This window comes from Sinohyriopsis cumingii, unplaced genomic scaffold (genome assembly GCF_028554795.1).
Source record: "Sinohyriopsis cumingii isolate HCF-2022 unplaced genomic scaffold, ASM2855479v2 utg001164l, whole genome shotgun sequence".
Lineage (NCBI taxonomy): Eukaryota > Metazoa > Mollusca > Bivalvia > Unionida > Unionidae > Sinohyriopsis > Sinohyriopsis cumingii.
Window position 1 is genome coordinate 149,950 of NW_028315966.1, and position 22,688 is coordinate 172,637.

The 22,688-nt window shown below is 33.8% G+C and overlaps 1 protein-coding gene across 3 annotated transcripts in view; it reads right to left on the reverse strand.

Annotated features, from left to right (window-relative positions):
- Positions 1 to 21,784, reverse strand: part of LOC149772820 (uncharacterized) — a 79,175-nt gene extending 57,391 nt beyond the window's left edge. For 2 of the 3 annotated variants that reach the window (XR_016417586.1, XM_089947244.1), the window contains exon 1: positions 21,591 to 21,783. Coding sequence is in view for 2 of the 3 variants with exons in the window: in XM_089947244.1 (XP_089803370.1) it covers positions 21,591 to 21,636 (46 nt within the window). In the remaining variant the exon portion in view is untranslated. Of the gene's footprint in view, positions 1 to 21,590 lie in introns of all 3 variants that reach the window. The other variant, XM_089947245.1, reaches the window with a different exon arrangement.
- Positions 21,785 to 22,688: the final 904 nt, after the last annotated feature.

Here is a 22,688-nt window from a genome sequence, read left to right on the forward strand (position 1 = left end):
ATTTCTCAGTCGCATGGGTGAGAAAGAACGGACCCGAACTCTAATCGCAGCAATGTAACTGAGTGAATTCAGGTTGAATGATCATATCGTTTACAATCAACCGAGTATAATTCGTCTTGTCTGTGCGGAAACAAGAACAAATTAAAATAGTCAAGAGCGCAAGTTCCAGTGTGTGTGTGTGTGTGTGTGTGTTCACGCATCGCCTACATTAGGAGGAAAACCCCATGTTTTCCAACATTAGGAGGACCACTGACATTAGGAGGATATCCTCCTAATGCTTCCTCCTAATGTATGTGGAGTAACATGTGAAAAAATTTAAGTATTGGAATTTGTATGATTTGTTAAGTTAGATCGTAATAAATTTTGGTCATATTGGGTGGGTCGAAATATTGGATGGATATGATATTAGGTAAAGAAAGTGTGTAAAACAATATTTCCCTATGTTATCTGACATACCTTGGGAGGACCTGTTTGAAATGTGTACCAATTGTCACTTTAATGATTTGCTAACGATATCCCTAATAGCAAAAAATATGTCTTTGTTAATTTTCTAAGATTCATACTAATCGCTTTAAAAATAAGGGAATACACACCTGACGATTGCAGTCCTCTCAACGTTGGTGTGTAAAGATGTCGCATGATAAGTCCTCGCAATGTTTGTGTGTAAACAAATTAACTATTGAAATATCTCGTGTTGATGTTAATACCAATAATACGATCTCTCAACGTTGTTGTGTATCAGTTCAGCACGTTATATCTGACACATATAGCCAGTAGTGTGCTGAAGTGCTGTTAAATCCTACACACACGCATACATACATACATACATACATACATACATACATACGTACGTACGTACGGGCGCGTGTATGCATGCATGCATTCATACATGCATACATACATACATACATACATACATGCTGGTATGTAATAGTTGTGGGTGTTATCTACCTTTAATAACGTGTGAAGTTACAAGTTACAAGCTTGAGTTCGCAGGTTCATATATTTAATTATGCAGATGGTGTTTAAAATGTTTCGAAAGTCTTTATCAATGTTTCGGAAGCTTATGGACCTGCGCAAGATTGACCGATGTAATCTTAAATATGATTAGAGTTCGTGATAATAGGCCGACCAGCCCAATAATGTCAGCTTTTTGATGACGAATACAATTTGCTTACCAAGTACAAAATAACCATAATAAATGTCTGTTATTTTTTTAACAGACAGCTTGGATACTTTTTTCGAGACTGAGAGGGGCAGTAGAATTATTGGCAAAATAACATAATTTCAAGAAAAACAATTCTTCAATACGCTGACCAAACCGCTACGCAAACCGATGCAAACTGACTGACCGTTTACGGATAATTAAATGCACCATAACTGCCTTGTTACTCGGTTTTATTGCAATTACATTATTTTGTAGAATAATACTCAGGCTTTTCTTCGCAGATATCCAGAGTAAACCTGATAACGTAGAAGAATCCATTTCATTGCTAAATTCCAACCTGTTCTAATTAGAATCATAGATAAAATATATTCTTTCATGTAAATAATAATGATATTATAGATCATCCTTTATATACACGTTCATATTTTGAACTAATACTTGGCCAAACATCATCTAATCTTGGCATGAATTTGATTTTTAAATGTAAGCAACAATCACATTCTTTGTGTCTTTAGGCTTTATGATAGTTTTGATGACAGTAGGTATTAATAGAAGCAAGTACATATGATTGTGATGATAGTGACACGCGCACACAGTTCATTTAAATATCAAATTAGCACCACTCCTACACGTCACTTTAAGTAACATAAACTTAAGGCTAGCGCTAAAACATTGTCGCCACAAAAACATTTTCATTTCTTTGGCAAGGTTATGGGCATTTATTTTGTATCAAAAGGATAAATGAACGAGTTACCTTAAGGTACATCGAGTTCATACAATCATATGCAGCTACACTCGTGGTGAGAAATTGTACACATGCTGTAAATGAGGCCTAACATTACAAGAATGTAACTTAAATGTCACTACCATTATGCAAGTACCTTTCTTCAACAGTTACATGTATAAGAGTTTTGCATCAAACAAGTAGAAGAAATTAACCACTTTAAGACGAAGAATTGTTTACAGAGGCTACTTGTTTAACTTGCCGGAGGTAGTTGTTTAAAAGGGTTGTACAGTATTCAAAACCAGTATGGAAACAAACTTATTTATTTTATACAGTATAAATAAAGTTTAGACTACGTGTAAATTAAACACATTACCATTTTCTGTGAAGCCAATGAAGGCCAAGCAAATATTTACCTGGCATACGTCGATTTATTAACTAAAAAGAACCTAAATCATATTGCGGAAACATCTCATGTATTAGCTGACAACTTATTTCGCACTGCATTTTTTCACTAAAGATTTCTATTTTTTTAAAAATTGTGCAGATCACATTTTACCCAATTTTAATATTGAGTGCATTATTTTAAGGTATTTAATTTGGAAGCCTCTGTATGTATTAAATTATTCTTCATCACATCAGAAACCTCGATATTATATAAAATGTTTTGTAAATCTTGTGTTTTATATTATCCGCATTTCTTGAACAAATATCATTTTCACCACACCAAGAAAACAAATATTCTTGAGTTCCTGGATATATCGTGTTATTATGCCCCTTCTAATATAGCACGAGGAGAGCATATTGTTTTGTTGCAAACCATGAAATCTGCAACCTTATTACCTGTAAGTCATGAATAAATGACATTTTCCATTTTCAGACAATTACAGCAATGTTTAAATAAACATTCTTAAAATTTTGGTTTTACATTCATAGGAAAATATTAGTCATGCATCATGTTGTTTACTAAATAAGTGTTGTTTTACGTCATAGTACATGACGTAATGTTTTCTTCCAGTTAGCTTATTCCATCTCCATGACAGTAATTCCTTTCAGAACGTTATACTTGGCATTTTTTAAAATATTATTTACAAATGTTATCTGTGGTAAGTTAGTTCAATAATGAAGATGTAAAATACACTGTTGGATTAACTTGACTGATATTCAGAACTGAACTACTTTGTTATTATTATTATTATTATTATTATTATTATTGCCATGGGTTTGGATCCCTTAATAAATTCGTCCTTGTTAAATCTCGATTTAAACATTCATCGGAGAGAGCTTCAGTTGAGTTCATGAAAACCAATTAGACTCTTTGTTAAAACTAAATTAAGCCTTCAATTCTCTGATTATGTAAGTTAAATTTTATTCACATTTAATTGCAGATTTGGTTTCAAAAAGATCAGATGCTGTACCTATTGACTGTATCCAAAGCAAATGAAAATAAATGTATCACATGCATTTGTTTTTGTTTTTTAAAAAGACTTTAAAATTGAAATTTCACATATGCGGCATATACAAATCAGTAAAAGTCATTTCGCATCCATTATGTTAAATTCCCTTACAATCAGGATCAAGTCAGTTATTTAACAATAGTCCCAGGTGTGACTGAGCGGTCTTTTTTGACTGAAAAACTACATCAAAAAAGTAAATGCCGTGGAATTTCGCAGTGCAAATTATGGCAGAATGATCTTTTATGACATTTAAAGTTTCACTATCTCATGCAATGGCAGCCATACTCGATGGCAGGTTTAGCATCATTTCTACAATCTTGAAATTGTAATGAAACTCTTTCAAGACTGTAGAAATGATTCTAACCAGTCACTGAAATAAACATTGATCTTACAGGATGTTTGAGCCTGGTCTATATCATTACTTGTGCTAACGCTGCACACGGAATGCCTTGGCTGAAACAGTTTCATTAGTAAGTGACAAAATGTAATCCTGTTTGGTCAAAATTTTGATTTACCTGAATGATGAAAAGCTTATATACATTCTAACATCTAAATATTTTCATGTGTTACTCCACATACAGTAGGAGGAAGCATTAGGAGGATATCCTCCTACTGTCAGAGGTCCTCCTAATGCTGGTGTGTAAACATGGTGTTGTCCTCCTAATGTAGGTAATGTGTATAATCTGTTATCTGCTTCCTTTAAATGCGCCAAAGCAATTTCACGATCAGTTTCGATTATGTAATCAATATTATTTTCAAGACAATCATATTTAAGAAGTACAAAATGTATTTCATGAGGATAAACATGTTTGTGGCGGTACATATTAAAAATGATATAAAAGAGGTATTCTTGAATATATAATATTTCAAACACAATTGTTCTACTGTGACATTGAACTTACCCATTCATACATTCTTCAGTTTAAACCTCTCTCACTTAAGTCGGAAATATCGTACTGTCGTAAATTATTTCAATACCCCCAGTTTTGTCTGAGATAAAGCATTTTAATGTGAAAATAAATTTTCATGATGTACGTGTCTACGTTGATGTATTGTAATTTGATTTATTTAATGAATCTGAATAAGAAATTAATTAATATTTTAGTTCAGTTCTTATTTATATTTCCAAGAACCTATGACGATTATATTTTGCAATATACCCCACTGGATTGACCTTACTATTCTATTTATCATATGTCAATGCTTATTCGTGTATGCAACCACTTGAGTTTAACTAGCCAATCATGAATAGCTCCAAAATTGTAAATATGCTGATTATTAGAAACTTGACAACACCTATTTACAGATCCTATGTAATCTACGTGACATAATCAAACCAAAAAGTAGATACAGGCATTCTCCAAAAGTAAAAAGAACGTGTATATATATATATATATATATATATATATATATATATATATATATATATATATATATATATATATATATAACACCTCCCCAAATAACGGAAAAGAATGATGCCTCAAGAATGACACAAAATATATAAAACAAAGCACTATAGTACAAAGCTAGGTGAAAGTGTATATGCAATCAGATTCCCATCGCCTTTGATGTGCCTAATTCAGAAGTTATATTACTTCAAGGTCAGACCTTAACTTTAACAGGTAAATATTGACCATATTCTGCATTATTTCCTACAAATTTAACACAAGCTCGGCGAAAACTCACTTTTAGTCCAATTGATTGTTAAATTTGTCTCATGCAATATAAGAAAGAATTTCCGGAGAGTTTGCAGGTGGTCTTTCAAGACGTCACTGTGTATAATGATGTCTTCGATGTTTGCATCAAAGCCATCTACATGAGATGTACAATGTTCATTAAACGCTCGAATTCTGAGAGAATTTGTCATAGCGCAAGGCATCACTTTTATTCGTTCGTGTGGGAACATCTGATAATAAGTGCACATATTCACAAATGTGATGTTTTAACTCATACCTGTCGTATGTATGGACATGCGAATGCGTATGTCCTAGATTATTTTAAATATCGGAATTCCGAAGACTGGTTACGCCAAAGTCACTACAGTCTTATTGCAAGAACTGCCAGAATAATGCGGATGAATTCCCAAATAGTCCTAATAGCGTTATGGCAAGTTCCAATGTATGATGTTCCAACTGAATTCTAGTTGTATTTGAAATAATTTCTAATATTGAATATGTTCATGCGCATGTAATCTAAAATATGCTAATAGGTCAGTGTTCTGTAGTGTGACGATGTGCTAACAGTGTTTTTATGTATCACAGTAATATAATCCAAAAGTCTTCTTGTCTGAATTCCCCAAATTTACAATTTAATATTCCAGTCCTAGAATATTATTAATGAACACTTTGTAATTCTGGTGAATAATAAATTGAATTAATAATTCTGCCCAAATGAAATACTGAACACAGCAATAATACATAGTTTGCAACAGATGTTAAATGGAAAAATGCGTAATTTCTCAAGCAAACAAGTTTATGTTTTTAAAAATTAGACAAAATAGTACCCGGAGGCATGTCAAAAGTTCATTTCTAGAAGATTTTTAAGTTGTCAACAAGATAAGGTCGATTACTAAATTATAATAAAGAACATGGGAAACATCAGATAGACCAGGTTTTTATGGGGGATTTCCAATGTCATAGGAACAGAGACAAAATAAATTTATTTACCTAATAATTATGTAACTAATTAATCCACAATCATATTAAAATATTAGTTATTTATTATGTAGTTTGCAAAATAAATGTGTCTTAACATCATAGCATATGCAGGCGTCAGTATTGTTTTTTCCCTTTATCATATTCATTCTCCATGTTATTAAATCCTTTCAGAACGTTATACGTGGCATTTTATTTTTCTTATATGGTTTACAAATATTATCTGTGGCATGTTAGTTCAATAATAAAGATGTAAAATACACTGTTGGATTAACTTGACAGATATTCAGAACTGAACTACTTTGTTATTATTGTTCTCATTATTATTATTATTATTATTATTATTGCTATAATTAGTACCATGGGTTGGGATCTCTTAATAAACTCCTCCTTGTTAGACTTGCTCCAAACGTACATGATTTGGTTTGGTTTGATGGTTTACATCACAGCAACACAAACAAACTATTTGTACTGAGGTAACTGGAGTTACCTGAGGACACATTATGGCAGCCATCCTTTGCTGATGTAGTGGCACGATTCTAACCTGCACAGCTGTGCTTATAAACTCACGTATAGTTTCATATGTTAGCGTTGTATATTCAGTGGTAGTAAAACTGATTTTAGAAATAGAAAAGAAAATTAGCTTCAAAATCTACGCGGTACAGAGAAATAACTCGATTTAAACATAAATCATAGGCAGCTTCTGTTGAGTTCATGAAAACCCATTGTACTGTTTTGTTAAAATTTAATTAAGCCTTCAATTCTCTGATCATGTATTTAAGCTTCATTCGCATTTAAAGGAAGCAGATAACAGATTATACACATTACCTACATTAGGAAGACAACCCCATGTTTAGACACCAACATTAGGAGGACCTCTGACATTAGGAGGATATCCTCATAATACTATTCTCTTAATGTTTGTGGAGTAACATGTGAAAATATATTGATCTTAGAATTTATATAAGCTTTTCCTCTTTCAACTAAATCAAAATGTTGACCAAACAGGATTCTATCGTGCCGCTTGCAAACGTAACAAAATAATTCAAAACCATTGGCTCCATTATGTAGTTAGTTGTAATGACTTGCTGAAGTCAGTCTACTGCATATATAGATCTTAATTTGAACCAGTCAAATTCTTCGTCAAAATGTGTTAACATATGTTAACTTGTTATAGGTATTTTGATATCCACACATGATACATACCTGCAGGCTGGTATGTATTAATTTGTAGATGTATGAAAGTTTTAACAGCACATCAGCGCACTACTGGCTATATGTGTACAATATAACTTGCAGAACTAGGTATCCTCCAGCACTGTGTAAACTTAAACATTATGATATTTCAATACTTAATTTGTTGACACATCACTATTGCGAGGTTTTCTGTGACATGTATACACATTAACATTGCGAGGTCTTTTCGGGTGACATGTTTACACACCAACGTTGAGAGGATTGCACAAATCAGGTGTGTATTCGCTCATTTATAAAGCAATTAGTGTTAATCTTAGAATACTAATCAATATATAGTTTTTGATATTAGGGATATCTTTAACAAGTCCTTCCAGCAACGACTTCAGCATCTTTCAATCAGTTCCTCCTACTGTATGTCTTACAACATATAAAATATTGACTGACCATTGCACAATATGATGAAGTGTATTTTCAGATCAACTTCCACTGTAAGAATGTGTGAGTCCTCTCAGTGCAAGTGCAGTTCAGTGTGTCGTATCCACTTTGTAGAACCCACTCAATAAGGTCTTGAAACTCAATCGAAAAATTATGTTTAATCTCTATTTTGGACATTCATCGGTCTGTCCTGAAAATGTGGACAATTTTGAAATCATCTAGAAATGAAATCAGCTAGAAATGTTAACAATTATTTATCATGTACTAAAAGAGTAATATCGGCATTTAAAGTCGTTTAGCGTTAAAACAGACCAAGGCATTCACTTGAATCATGTCCGTGTTTCCTGTGAAAACACATTTTTAAAAAATTGTTTAACCTCACTTGTAGGCAAAGATAAATATTTTATTATATTGCCGAAAAGCCGTATTAGAAATGATAATTATATGTAAGTGCGAGTCCTTTCCATGTCTCTCTCTCTCTCTCTCTCTCTCTCTCTCTCTCTCTCTCTCTTCTATATATATATATATATATATATATATATATATATATATATATATATATATATATATAACGTTTGCTCTATTTAAAACGAAGTTGGTTTTGGCTGCCACTTATGCTTTATGATTATTTTGCCAATCTTAAAATTCAACTGAATATACCAAGCAACAATTCGTCAACTAGAACGAATTATTATCATACTTATATGGTTAAATTGGACATATTACAAAGTCGACTCCATACATGAAGACAATATTAGTAATCAACGCTTCTAAGTATCAGTACCTATAATACATCAAGGGAATTGTAATAAAACAAATGTATGGTACACGGGGTTTCTAACATATGTTTTATTATTGTATTCACATTACAATTATGAAAGACGGATCTGCTATGAATACGAGGTGCGCCTCTGGGCAAGATATTATCAAGATCAAAATTTACATTATAGTAACATACCTTAACTCAGACACTGCTCGTTAGGTTTTATTAAAAGTATTTTTTAAGCTGTAGATCAAAGAGTATGCGTACTATTGAGCCTCAACTATGTATATATATATATATATATATATATATATATATATATATATATATATATATATATATATATATATATATATATATATATATATATATATATATATACATATGCTTAGATAAAGTTTAGAAATGCGCTGAAGAAAATTGAATCAAACCGTACAGAAGAAGAAAAATTAAATATTGCAAAATTTTGGAAAATTATGTAAGCCAAATCACCGTTGTGGCTATAAAAGAATCATCAATTTGATTTTATCAAATATTTTGCAACAGTGTACTCGTTCTTCAGAATAAGTTCACTTAAGTCAAAACATCAAACTCGTGTATATGCGCCCCTAGCATGCAGACAGTTCTAAAGCCGGTAACAAGTGAGAAACCCCCAGGCAGCATCTCGAGTTTGTTACTATGTAAAGCCTTAATTTTCCAGCCATAATAGATCTTTAATGTACACTGAAATCTTTTGAGAAAAATATATATTCTGATCTTTGCAAACAGAGAGTCTTGCAAACGGTACAATTTGGCAAGCCTATAATATCCAAAATCTTTCAGAAACATGATTGAAGCTACTACATTATCAAAGGTGAATGGCTTATGAATTCCGAATTGATTAAACTTATTTCCTACTCAGAAAAGCAGTAACTAACTGTTTTAGTAATCACATTTTAAAATGATAAGGCTTTCTGTGTGACTGATCATATTAAACAAGCAACTAATAATATAGATTACGTATATTATATACATTTTGCAGACAAAATACAAGCTACTGATGACAGAAATAATAATAATAAAAATAATAATACAGGTGCTAGTCTCGTCATTCACAAAGCGTTTATACGAGTGTCTCCTCACAGTTGGATCGTGGTTTCGTTAACCTAGATCATAGGTTTCATTCTGTTTTACACTGTACTACTTCAATAACTGGACTGCAGCTATTGTAGACGTTCTAACAATACAACGAAAAGTCGCTTCTATAAGCTGTATCAATGTAACTACCCAAGACCCTTCAATTTCAGTACAGGTCAAGGGTAATGTGTATGATAAAAGGTCGGATATGTGTAATACTTCAATAGCTGGACTGTAGTCGCTTCCAGAGACTGCAGCAACGTGAGCGTGTAATACTATTCAATGACAACATAGATCAAGGGTACTCTGTGTGTTAAATTCAAGTTTAATGTGTATGATAAAATATCGGATATATGTAGCGATTCAGTAATTCAAGGTTTTACTGCAGTCATAATGGACGTTCTAACAAAACCACGAATATTCACTTCCACCGGAGATTATTATTATTATCATTATTATTTGCTGTTGTTGTTATTGTTGTATTATCAAAAGACAGCCTCAATAACAACTACTAATATCACTACTGCCCCTATCATTTTTACCACTACTAATACTCTTACAATTATTACTAATTTTCAACACCATACCTAACTCATTTTTCTAAAATCTAAACAATTAGGTATCAGTGAAATAAGGACACTTTATAAAAAAAATTAATAGTGACAGAAGTTTTGAGCATTGAATATATTTTTAACCGAACGATATAGGCAGAAAACCTAAATAGTTCGCGTACATTGTATTCTAAATGTGATAACTATCACCAGAATCAATTTAATGCAGACATTTCAGTGAAAATCTACAGAATTATTATCTACCTTGTTAGGAGATAAATATTACAATTATTAAATATAGGTTGTAAGGAATGGTTTAATTGAAGTGAAATTTTCTTGAACTGGGACAAAACGAAGGAACTTCTAGAACCAGATGGCAAAGCTCCAATGAAAGTATTATATTACAGACTTTCAACTCACATCACCATAGCAACACAGTCATCTGCTGTAGCTAATCAGTCGTGTTATACAAAACTAACGGTTAAATACAGGTCAATACGGAATCGAAGATAACATATTAGCCTTATGTTTTAAGCTTATTTAGATGCTACTTTTCCATATACTGATAAAATAAAATCTGGCACTTAATGAAAAAGTGCGTTTTAAGTAATATTATGTATTTGCCGTTTACGAGACTTTAAATGAGTATATTTTAACTTTCAAAATTTTATACACATTTTTAATGGGGTTGCATTAAATTAGTTGAAGTTTGTGGCAGATGAATAAATATATGAATGCAATCGGACCAACTCCAGTTATTGTTTATGATGACATTCCAAAAGGAATATTGTTTCTTTATCAGGGGGAGAACCTAAATAAAACTTTACAAGTTTAAAAGAATGCAGAATTAGTATTCTTCTCGTTAGAACGATTTTATCGCAGCGCATAAGCAAAACCTATTTGTTGTTGTTGGGTTTTAACGCCATTTTTCGGCACACGATTGGTTATACATGGCGGCCAGTATTAATGGTGGAGGAAGAACGCGGGAAAAACCTGGAATGAACCACCGACCCACGAGAAGCTACCGACAAGCTTTCTCACATGCCCACATTGGCCGAATCCTATAACTATTTACATAAGCACATAGTTGTGCTGTGAAGAGGGAAACTATATGCATTGACATGGGTTTTTACAATTTACTCCCAAAATAAGATTTTATTAAACTCAGTACTTAAGATTTCACTGAAAATAAAGTTTATTATTCACTAAACCATTATTAGATCTTTCACCCAACAAATACAAAAGTTTACAAGACGTCTATACTTGACGCAAGTAATACACAGATTTCAATGCGAATCTTAGTATTCATTAAACGCTTATTAAATCATAGATATCACATTTGCAAACGCTTATAAATGATTCATATTCTTTAAACTTAATTTGTCATACAGCTAAAAACATGATTTGGCATCTGCTTAATATTTATATCAGGGAAAAACTCTTATAAATATTTGAAACTATAGGCAACTATGTACTTATAATTAATATTAAATCTATACATGTTACTGACAAACGTTTGACCTTATCATCAGAGTCAATCTGGCCCAAAGACAATTCGACCCAACTCAAAAGACAATACGGCCCTACATAACAATAGTTGGAACAAGTTCTCTTTCTTCAAACAACAAGTATATACTATGTAAGATAGGTTTTAGGAATAGGTTTTAAGGAAAACAACTAACTTTAAACAACCCAAATTATCTTGATATTCTTTAAAAGAAAATAATTAATCATACTTCGTACCGTACATATATATGAGAGAAAACATAAACTGACGCATCTTGCTCGTTCTAGTTAAAATATTTTTATACATTTTTTTAAATTGCTAATAAAACATATGTAACTGCACAAAGACACTGTCAATTTAAGTCTTCCGATGAAAGTATTGCTATTTATAAGATAATATTATATAGATTACTTATACATGTTTATAAGGCTAGCGTAATGAGATATTTAATTTTAGGCTTCAGGTTGTAACACTGCTGCATATAATACACACTCTATTACACATGAGAGAGAGAAATGTTGAGCCTTTTATCAGTTTATAGTTGCTGCAATATGAAGTTCTTACCAGTTAAATTTATTGTTTGTTTTAATTTTTCAAGTTGTCTTAGAGTGTACGCGTGTAAATTGAAAGATTGTCATTACTAGTCAATATCGTCGATCATGTTTGCTTCATTATTCCATACAAATAAGAAAGGATCTAATTTTGTGTTGAATTTGTGCATCCCTTCCCCTCCCCCGGGCAGGATACAATAAAATTGATAAAACAAACATGTGTTTGAAAATAAAATGAAAGTAACTAACCTTGCATTGCTATCATGTATTCCTTTTTGTTTCATCATGCAAAAATTACTGAACAAAATATGTCCACGAACTCCGTATATGTAGCGGATGCTGGCTTGCGGATGCAACGTTTCTGTAATGTGTATCGCTCACGTCAGATAACAAAATCGCAAAAGAGGCGAAAATATCATCCGATTGCTTGAAGGCACCTGCCATTCACGCATGATAATTTACAAGGTCCAAACTGACCAAGATTGTATTGTATCCAGGTTGACTGTTCGACAATATCTCGTAAATAAGAAATTATTATTTTAAAATAAATTCAATGTGAGTGCAAATGATAATCTTTTCGCTAGCATGGGTTACGAAAGTGTTATTAAAGCAAGTATTTGCCCTGCAAACATCAATTATGATTACATATGGCAAACAAATACAAGCCCGGGTGATGAATAAAAAGAACTGGCCGCGAGCAATAAACTCCTTGCTTAAACTTACCGACAGGATATCAAGTACAAAGGTTATTTTATTACAAAACAAACGACCAAGGAAACTGTCTTTTGTGACTTTTAAGTGTACCGATTTTTGCTTATGATGTCTGCCGACATAAGAAAGCCAAGTTTGGTTTCTTTCAATTTTTTTACGTGTGCCGATTTGTTGTTTTTTTATAAATAAAGTTAGCCGACATAAGGAAGCCAGCAATGATTCCTTTTTACCTGTATTAATGGGATTTTTTTAAAATAAATTGAAACAATGGAATAGTTTTGAAAGCGGAACAATCTAGTGCGTCGGGCATATCGATATAAGGCTAAACAGTAAATTAGTTTTCAGTAGTTTCATCTACTAAAACGAGCCATTGAGTGAAACTTTGCATGAAAAGAGCAAATATAGGTACTATAAAATGTTGTCTAGTCCTAGTCTTGGATTCGGAAGTCCTGAGTTATTTAAGCTGATTAAATATTTTCCAGTAGAATTCTTTTATTCAGTTTAAATACCTAATGTTAATGTTGATAAACATACCTGTTCAAATGTACTGAACACATGTAACAATATCGTCGAAATATTAACTAATACCATGCTGGATTTATAATAGAATGTTTTAATAATCATACAACTAAAGGTGTCGTTAATTATAACCAATATATTTATTTTACAATAACCAGATAATGAGATCAGATCATTGACCAAAATAGTACTCAGAGCCATTGAATATCGATTAGTTCATTTTGGAAATCCGACTGATGTAATTTATTGCAAGGGGTGAATGGTACCGTATTGAAATGGAACCGTATTGAAAGAAGTGTTAGGATAAATGATACCGTTGTTAAAGAATATCCTGACCGACTGAGATCTCAACATTGTACATCATACTGGCTGAAAACAGTGCAAGCAAGTATACATATTTGCATTATGCTCACACAAGAAATATTGTAATAAATCAAAGGGGTTTATTGACCGTGCGATGTCAAACCCTGGCGCGAATCCCGCTACCAGTCATAGCTTTCCCCTAATTCCAAGGAATCCTATACAACTACTTCTGTAAACTGTAAAGTTCAACGTGTCCATTCATTTGGCTTAGACTTACATGACAAAACATTACAAGTAGCAGATACTTGTACGATAATGAGAAAGACTTATTTCTTCATTTTGTATGATCTAGTTGGGGGTCCCGAGTGGCCGAGTGGTCTAGAGCGCTCTTCGTTACGGATCACTGCCATCTCACCTCTGTCTGTGGCAGTTCGAGTCTTGGATTCAGCCAATGTGGGTATGTGAGAAAGCTTGCCAGTAGATTCTCGTGGGTCGGTGGTTCTTTCCAGGATTTTCCCGGGTTCTTCCTCCATCATTAATACTGGCCGCCATGTATAGCCTATCATGTGCTGAAAAATGCCGTTAAACCCCACAACAACAACAACAAGTATGACTAGTTTGTTTGGTGTAGTGTTGTAGTGTTTTATCATATAAGGCTAAGCCACATACCCGAATACCTGAGAAGGCATGCCTAAGGCAGTACAATCAGTGGTTAAACGTACAATTTTGATATACTTGATCCTAACCTATTATGTCGTGCTGGTTGCACTAAGCCCTTTTAGCACAGCTTGTACTGTTTAATTTCGTTGTACTAATACTTATTTAGTTACTCTGGGGATCTGTACTAATGAGTTAAAGGCATTTTATTAGAAATACCAAGTTAATACACAACTGGGAATAAATCAGTTTTACTATAAATCCTTGAATAAAAGCCTAGCATCCAATGAATGTTAATAAGCAAATGATAGCCAACTTTCGCACCTGTAAGTTTAACTGTTCGCTAAGCTGCATCGTCGCCACTGAAAAGGTACCAACACACCACATTGAGAAAACTGTTAAAGCAGACAAAAATCCAATGAGATGATCTAAATACATTAACACGTGAAATTTCATCTATGCTTTCCCGACCATTTTTTAACACAAAATGCAAGTCCATACAAATATAAGGTGAACAGATGCAGTAATAGTTTAGAAGTTTAACATGTCAGACAGGTCATCTATTGGTCCTTAAATATTAAACCTATTACATGTATATTTATTTCTTTAGTTGGAATGGTTATTTTGTTGCATAATCGTGTTAACACATTAACCCCTAGCGACGAGTTAACGTGGCAGGAGGTAGTAGCCTACTGCCGAGCTCTGTAGCGTCATGATCATGCATGATAGACTAAAGTGGGTGGTATTATAGAAAAGTAGACAGGTGTAGCTCTACAATGATACCAAATAATCTGGAAATTCAAGTTGCATCACAAAATACAATGGGGAAAATCTCATGTATTTTGACCCGATTTCGTTGTACCCAAAATTCGCCCGTGGTCGGAATCCCATTTTGTGTCCGGACTTTAGACTTTTTGGTCTTAGATCTAAGGCAAACCGGTATTAACTGAAAACAGATAGATGAACCTTCGCAAAAAGTAGCATACGATGGGCATTTGGAATAAAGAGTGGTCTCGATACAAAAATAATGGCTTCGTTTAGTATAAAAAATAAAATTAAAAAAATTAATTTTAAAAAAATCTACTTTTGCCCATTTGCTCATGAGCGAGCCAAATAGCCAATGAAAAACGATGTTTCTAAAACAACTAGGCAATATTTTATTGAACGATCACCTGGGATTTGGTGTTTTCTGATCTATTCATAAATAGCTTTCAGAATCTGTTTTCTACTCAAATTTCAGGCAAAAACGACAAAACCCTCCAGGGGTTAATGTGTTAATAATCTTAGGACAGTCGGAAAGGCAGACCAAAGAAAATAAATATCACACATCAGTATAACAGAAAGGAGGGTATTTCTATGTGTCATCATTAAAAAACGAAGCAAATTTTTTGAAAATCTGTCTGGTTTGTTATGTCAAGATACCTGGCTTCACCGTCTTCGTGATAAGCTGAATTGATCGGACTGATACAAGACTCTGTTTTGTTTCATTTTTTTGACGTGCTCCGTTACTGTCACGTGTTCGAGATTCTTAAATCCTCTCACAAATCTTATGGACCTTTCATGAAACATGTTGTATTGTTGCTCTCCATGATTGTTGTGATAAGTCAATGTATCTCATGGTGCGTTGGAGACAATGCAACACCTCCGCACCCATCACACACACACACACACACACACACACACACACACGCACGCACACTATCATTTAAGATCTGGATACGTAGTTTCAGCCATTCGAAAGTGTATCGTGTTTCTATAGCGATTATACAATCTTTGGTATTATTTATGGAAAGGTCAGTTTTCAAATACATATCTCTGATTAACGTGTATGAACAGAGTTTTTAACCAGTAGAATGTTTGCCGCGTTTCCATAGTGATTCAATGACCTTCAGCAAAATATACGGAAACCTTATCTGTTTCTTCTTTCATAGTCAATCTATTTTGTGTCTAGTTAGCTTCTCTAACGGTCACTGGACACCATACTGGTCTAATAATGTTGTATACTTTTTCATAATCAAGACCGAAATAGTGAGAAATGAAAAGTTTACTTTGCATTTCTTGAAAGTGCTTTGATACTGTATCCACTGAATAACACTCTAAAAATACATATGACCTATGATGTTGCCTTTAATTTTAAATTCAACTAAAAAAACTATAAAAATGTGTTATTTAAATCCCCAATAAATCTGAAACCTTGCAGCAAAAATATAATATTTTCGTAATTCCTTACAACGCCATGAAAACAAACGCCTTTCCCCGATCAATATAGTATAAATTTACGATATATTTTTTTTAATTACAGCTACTTCTTTGGGGCCTCATGTGTAACCAGTTTTTATTAGTATTGTGTTAAAAAAGTATTGCGACAAACCAAAGTAAAGAAAACAGTCACTTTGATCAATTAGTCCATATCGTTTTGCAAATGATACTGTATAACCGAATTCAGAAGAACCCAGAAGAATGTATTCCTGTAAGCACATCACGATTGCGGTGTTTATACATTATTTTTATATAACGTGTGATTATTATACATGCAAAGTATACATTTACAAATTAATACTCCAAATGAGATAACACATACATACATACGAATTATAATCGTGAGATAGCAAAGGTTGGTTTATATTTTGAGAGGTAACAAATACACCACCAAAATTAGAGTCTATGAGTACATTTGATTTTCATCTTAGCCATAATACAAATTGTTTCCAAATATGAAACTTAAACATTTCAACACATTTAAACATATTCCGACCATGAAGGAAACAAAATAGTGAATTTAATTTAGTTTTGTGTAAATTGTAAAATAGTTCTATATATTTGGTATGGGGTCTGAATAAATAAGTATCTTTCTCAAATTTGCTAACTGCCACACTGTCGTTATATAATGGTATACCTACTTGCTGTACCCTGGCTGTATATATATATGTCACGTGTTTGTGTAGAGGAATGCGTACATCACAATCGCACTCATAAATTGTAGTCAATACCTTCTCAGGTATGGTTACGAGTAAATTTTTACAGTGTTCTAATCACGAGCATTCGGTTCGGGGGCGCCAGTACAGCACGAGCGCAGTGCACTTTTTTAATGATACCATCTCGTGGTGGGCACAGAAGGTACAATAAAAACGCACATAGAATAGTTTGATAATTAACACATTACGATCTTTACTTGCATAATACATGAACATAATCTCCCTAGAAAAGATACGGACCCTTGGTGGTGAAACGAGACGATGATAGACGGCACAACAGAACGATATCTCACTGTGTGCCAGGTCAAGCTAACTCCAACAGAAAATCAATAAAATCAGTAAAATACACAGCAATAGAATATAGCTTCTTAAAGGTCACGCATTCTTCTTGAAATGAGTGTGTGCAATGTGGGGTTTTAACGTAGCTTTAACAATATTTTAGCTATATATATATATATATATATATATATATATATATATATATATATATATATATATATATATATATATATATGCTGTCTGCATTGTGGCATTTTATAGTGATGTCTAGCACTGGGGGATCATACCACAGACATGTATCATCATGTCCCACCCATTCACATCATCCTGATAACAGCCCAACCAGTCCTTACATTAACCTCTTAGTGCTGAGCGCATGGTATAAGTCTTTGGTATGACTCCATCGGGGTTCGAACCCGCGACCTCCCGCATCCAAAGCGGATGCTCTAACAACTGGCCAATGGAGCTGTCTTTCTAGAACTGATACAGTTATAGGTCCTATGTTAATAATTAATAAGTTTCTATGGTATAAATCATTTTCAAACATGTAAACACAGGGAAGAAAGAAAAAACAAAATCATACTGAGATATGAATTTTAGCACTGTTTTATACATATGCAATAACATACTTTCTATCTTTCGATAAAATATTTTAAACTGACAAAATATACCACAACAAAGACAGACAGACAGCCGAAAACTGGGTTAATCAAAGACTTATATCTGTGTTGTGGGCTGTGTTCTGAGCAAATGTTTGGTTGTTCGAATCTCAGCAGGCATGATTGTCAAACAAATTTGTACTGCCCTAAATACATGAATACTTATTTCATATGGGAGCATTGTATCACAATATTAAAGATATTTAAAGTTAATTTACCATATGGAATAAGGATTGTAACATTACATGGCCTTGTTCTAGGTAATATTCGCAAGAGAAAATGACATCAATATAGAGGTGATCCAATTAAATATTTTTAAAATGCTTGTTCATTACTTGAGACGGTGCCCCGAGTGGCCGAGAGGTCTAAAGAGCTATCCGTTACGGATCACTGCCATCTCACTTCTGTCTGCGTGGGTTCGAGTCTAGGATTCGGCCTATGTGGGTATGTAAGAAAGCTTGCCAGTAGATTCTCGTTGGTCGGTGGTTCTTCCCGGGGTTTTCTCGGGTTCTTCCTCCACCATTAATACTGGCCGCCATGCAAAGCATATCGTGTGCTGAAAAATGGCGTTAAATCCCACAACAATAACAACAACAACATTACTTGAGACGAAATTTTTATTAGGTCGAGGAGAAAAAAATGATATTTCATTCTACCCAATAACAGTGTTCTAGGAACATGATTTTCACAATTGTTAAATTACCTTTTTATTAATGGAATCGCTTTAACGAATCTTGAGAGATAATGTGTTTCTCTGTCGGATGACTAAAGGAAGAAAATGTTGTAGTAAAGCTTGCATTGATTGGAAACTATTTACGTCATAAGCTATGTCGCTAATAACTGGTGCAATCGGAGATATTATAATTAAGGAAGCCTTGGGCCAGTTGCCAATTTGCACAGAAATGTAAGTTGGTATTTTTGCACTCTTGATCCATGATTATCCAGCCTTATTTTTATCGACATAAAACTTCAATAGTTACTAAATCTTTTGTATTGTTTACGATTCTAGCTGTCTTATTTTTAATATTTTTGATTTCCCCTTTCTCAAGTAATGCATACTCTTAAACTGACAAATTTGTAAAATATGCTACTGCCAAAATAATTTATTGTTGTGTAATCGCATGTTTTTATTGTCTTATTTGAATCCATAAAATCCCTATTTAAATTGTCTCATAAAATTGTAAAACGACAAGTGATATTTAACTCTCACTGGGTCGTTTGTAGTCATCGGAATGGCTTATACTAAAGTAAAACAAATATAGGAATAATGTATATACTTATATATTGTTTTGTTTCTGTTTTTATTTTATACTACACAAAAAAAAGTTGAAAACATAGATCAATTAAGTAAATAACATTTACGAAGCAAACGGAATTCTGAAATTTTCCCTTGGACAAAGAGGAGGTAATTCTGCGAAGTCCTCTTAAGTGTAGTGAACTACAGGTGTGTAAAATCTCTGTCCCCGTAGTGTATGCCATTTACCACATGTGTGTCATCCCCCCAATGTACGTGGAAAACACATCATATCAATAAAATAAAAATGTAGTTTTTCAAAACATCTAGATCCTGAGATATGTTTTTGTTTAAAATCAAACAAAATCCTCTATGAAGGAAGCGTATAAATGCTTTCCTTGAGGTGGACCTCCTAATGTATGTGGATTTACAAGGTCCTCCTAATGTAGGTAATGCTTGTATGTGTGTGAATGTGTGTGTGTGATATGGATTTTTAACGTAGCTTTAACAATTTTTCAGTCATATCGCTACGATGTCTGCAGTGTGACAGTTTATAGTGATGTCTTACACTGGGGCATCATGTAGACCCAGTCACATTGTCCTGACACCATGCCGACCAGTCCTAACACCAACCTCTTAATGCTGAGCGCCAAGCGAGGCAGATGTTAGTACCGTTTTTTTAAACAAGGTATTTTGTATGACTCGACGCTCTCACCACTATGCCACCGGAGCGGTCCAGTTCCAACGTAAACCTTTTAACCCAAATGCCGCCGTTTTTCATAATTTTCATCATTCCTCAAACCTATCTAAAGTTTGGAAAGAGGGATATGATTTGTTATATAAAACTATCTGACATTAACCGTTCTTTGAAATAGATCAAGATGTTAGGTATAAACGATACGCAAATATTCAGTTCAAAATTATGAGGTGCCACCTCCTTATTTAGTCGCCGCAGTCTCTCGTAATTCCGTTCTTTTTCTGGAAAGCGCCAAAGGTTCTGACGTCATTCATTAGATAAATTCCTCTAGTTTCTAACTTAATAACAACATTCGCACATTGCGGAAACATTTATTCGAGAGGGAAGGAAGAGGGCTAAGACTGAGAAGAAAGGACGTGCCGAAAAACGTGCATTATAAAAAAGTAAGACTCGGGTGAATTTTTGTGATCAGCTGGTGGGGCGAGAATATTTTGAAAGGCGAACATGGGATGAAGGAAACAGATCTCAGGGGCTCGTTGCAAAGAAAGAGTATACGTCAATATATAAAGAGCTGGGAGGTTCAACCTGTTACAATATGAAACATGGAAATTGTTGTTGTGGGGTTTAACGCCATTTTTCAGCACACGATAGGCTATGCATGGCGGCCAGTATTAATGGTGGAGGAAGAACACATGGAAATTAAATCAATTATAGATTACAGCTGGCGCAAGTTGTACATTCGGAGACGAAAATAGGACAAACTAACAGGGTTGGAAATATTAAATTTCATTGTAACGAACCCCTGTGTCCAGCTGTTGTGGATTTCCGTATTAATTAGTAAACATATGACATGAACTTGTAAAAGCAAAATGTACATCAGTTATGTACATCAGTTATGCTGACCGTTCCCTTCATTTCGTATACAATTTATTTATATTTGGAACAAGTAATCTAGAAGAATATCGCATAAGGATAACCAACCGTATCAGATATAGCACGGTGTTAACTTTTTATGTTTACAACGGTAAAGTCAACAAATCTTGTGTTCCAGATTTCGACTGAAATCAGTTGATCCACCGATGTCGCCAATCAACATCGGATTAATTCGTACGCGTGTGAAAAATGGACGCGTTCTGAGTTCGAGGGAGAAATTACATTGCTCATAATGTGATGAAACTTCCATATTATCTATTTTTTAAAAGCACTCAACGATGTTTAGGATCAATATCTTTCCACATTCTGTATTATTCAGGTGATTTATCATATACGACTTTTGCACGTAACGACTGCATTGGGGCTTTAAAGTAAAATGAATTATACTATCCATGTTATATCAAATATTTTTTTATAATAATTATTCCAGGAAGAATAAATAATCAAATAATTATGTCGTCTCAGTGAGTTATAATGTAGTTTGATATTGTACATACCCAGAAAAAAAAGACAAGTGATAAGATATAACAGCCTTCGGAACATCTTTATCTGAAAAAGAGATGATATATTTGAATTAAGAATAACAGAGTGATTTCTCAAAAGTCGATGTCTGAATACTCCTGAAATATTAAAAACAAAATGTAAAACGAAAGCTTAAGATTTGCACAAAAAGCAAGCAAGCAGTTTAGCCCAGGTAGTTACAAGTTTAAAGCAGAAGTGGCAATTCTAATCACGACCAAACATCCCAGTTTGTATTCAAGTTATATCATTCTTTAAAAAGCATAACAAATAATTCAAACCCATAGATGTTGAATTTGAATAACCATTTTCCCATGTGTGTGTGTGTGTGTGTGTGTGTGTGTGTGATTTGGAACTTTAACCTAGCTTTAACAATTTTTCAGTCATATCGCTGCGATGTCTGCAGTGTGGCAGTTCATAGTGCTGTCTAGCACTGGGACATGCAGCATCCCACGCAATCACATTATCCTGACATCAGGCTGAGCGCCTAGCGAGGCAGCTGTTTGTACCATTTGTATAAGTTTTTGGTATGACTTGGTCGGGGTTCGAAGGCACGTAGCAATATTGTAACACGCCTGGGTACTAAGTCCTGTGATTTTCTGCAATAAATCAATTCCGTCTCATACATAGCTTGATAAAATGTTTTTGCTATAATTTGCACAAAAATGAACACATCATGTCATTATGCAAGTTGAGAAATAACAATTTCACGAAATAAACGAAAAATATTCAACGGTTTGAAAGAAAACTACCCCCTCCCCCAAACACACACAAAACATGCGTGAGCTAACTTGAGGTCGATGGTTCTCCCATTGCCATCAACCTCAAGATAACATGCGTTGCCATCTGAAGGGTTTCAAAATGCACTTATACAACAAATATTTTCCTCTAGTCAAATTAACGACCACTCAATCACGAAACAATTTTACAAGCAAGGTTCATCTTTCTTTAAGTTCGTACGAGACCGCTTCGGTGGCCTAGTGGTTAAAGCGTCCGCCTCTGATGCAGAATGTCGCCGGTTCGAACACCGGGCGAAGCATGCCAAAGAATATAAAAATGGTACTAACGGCTACCTC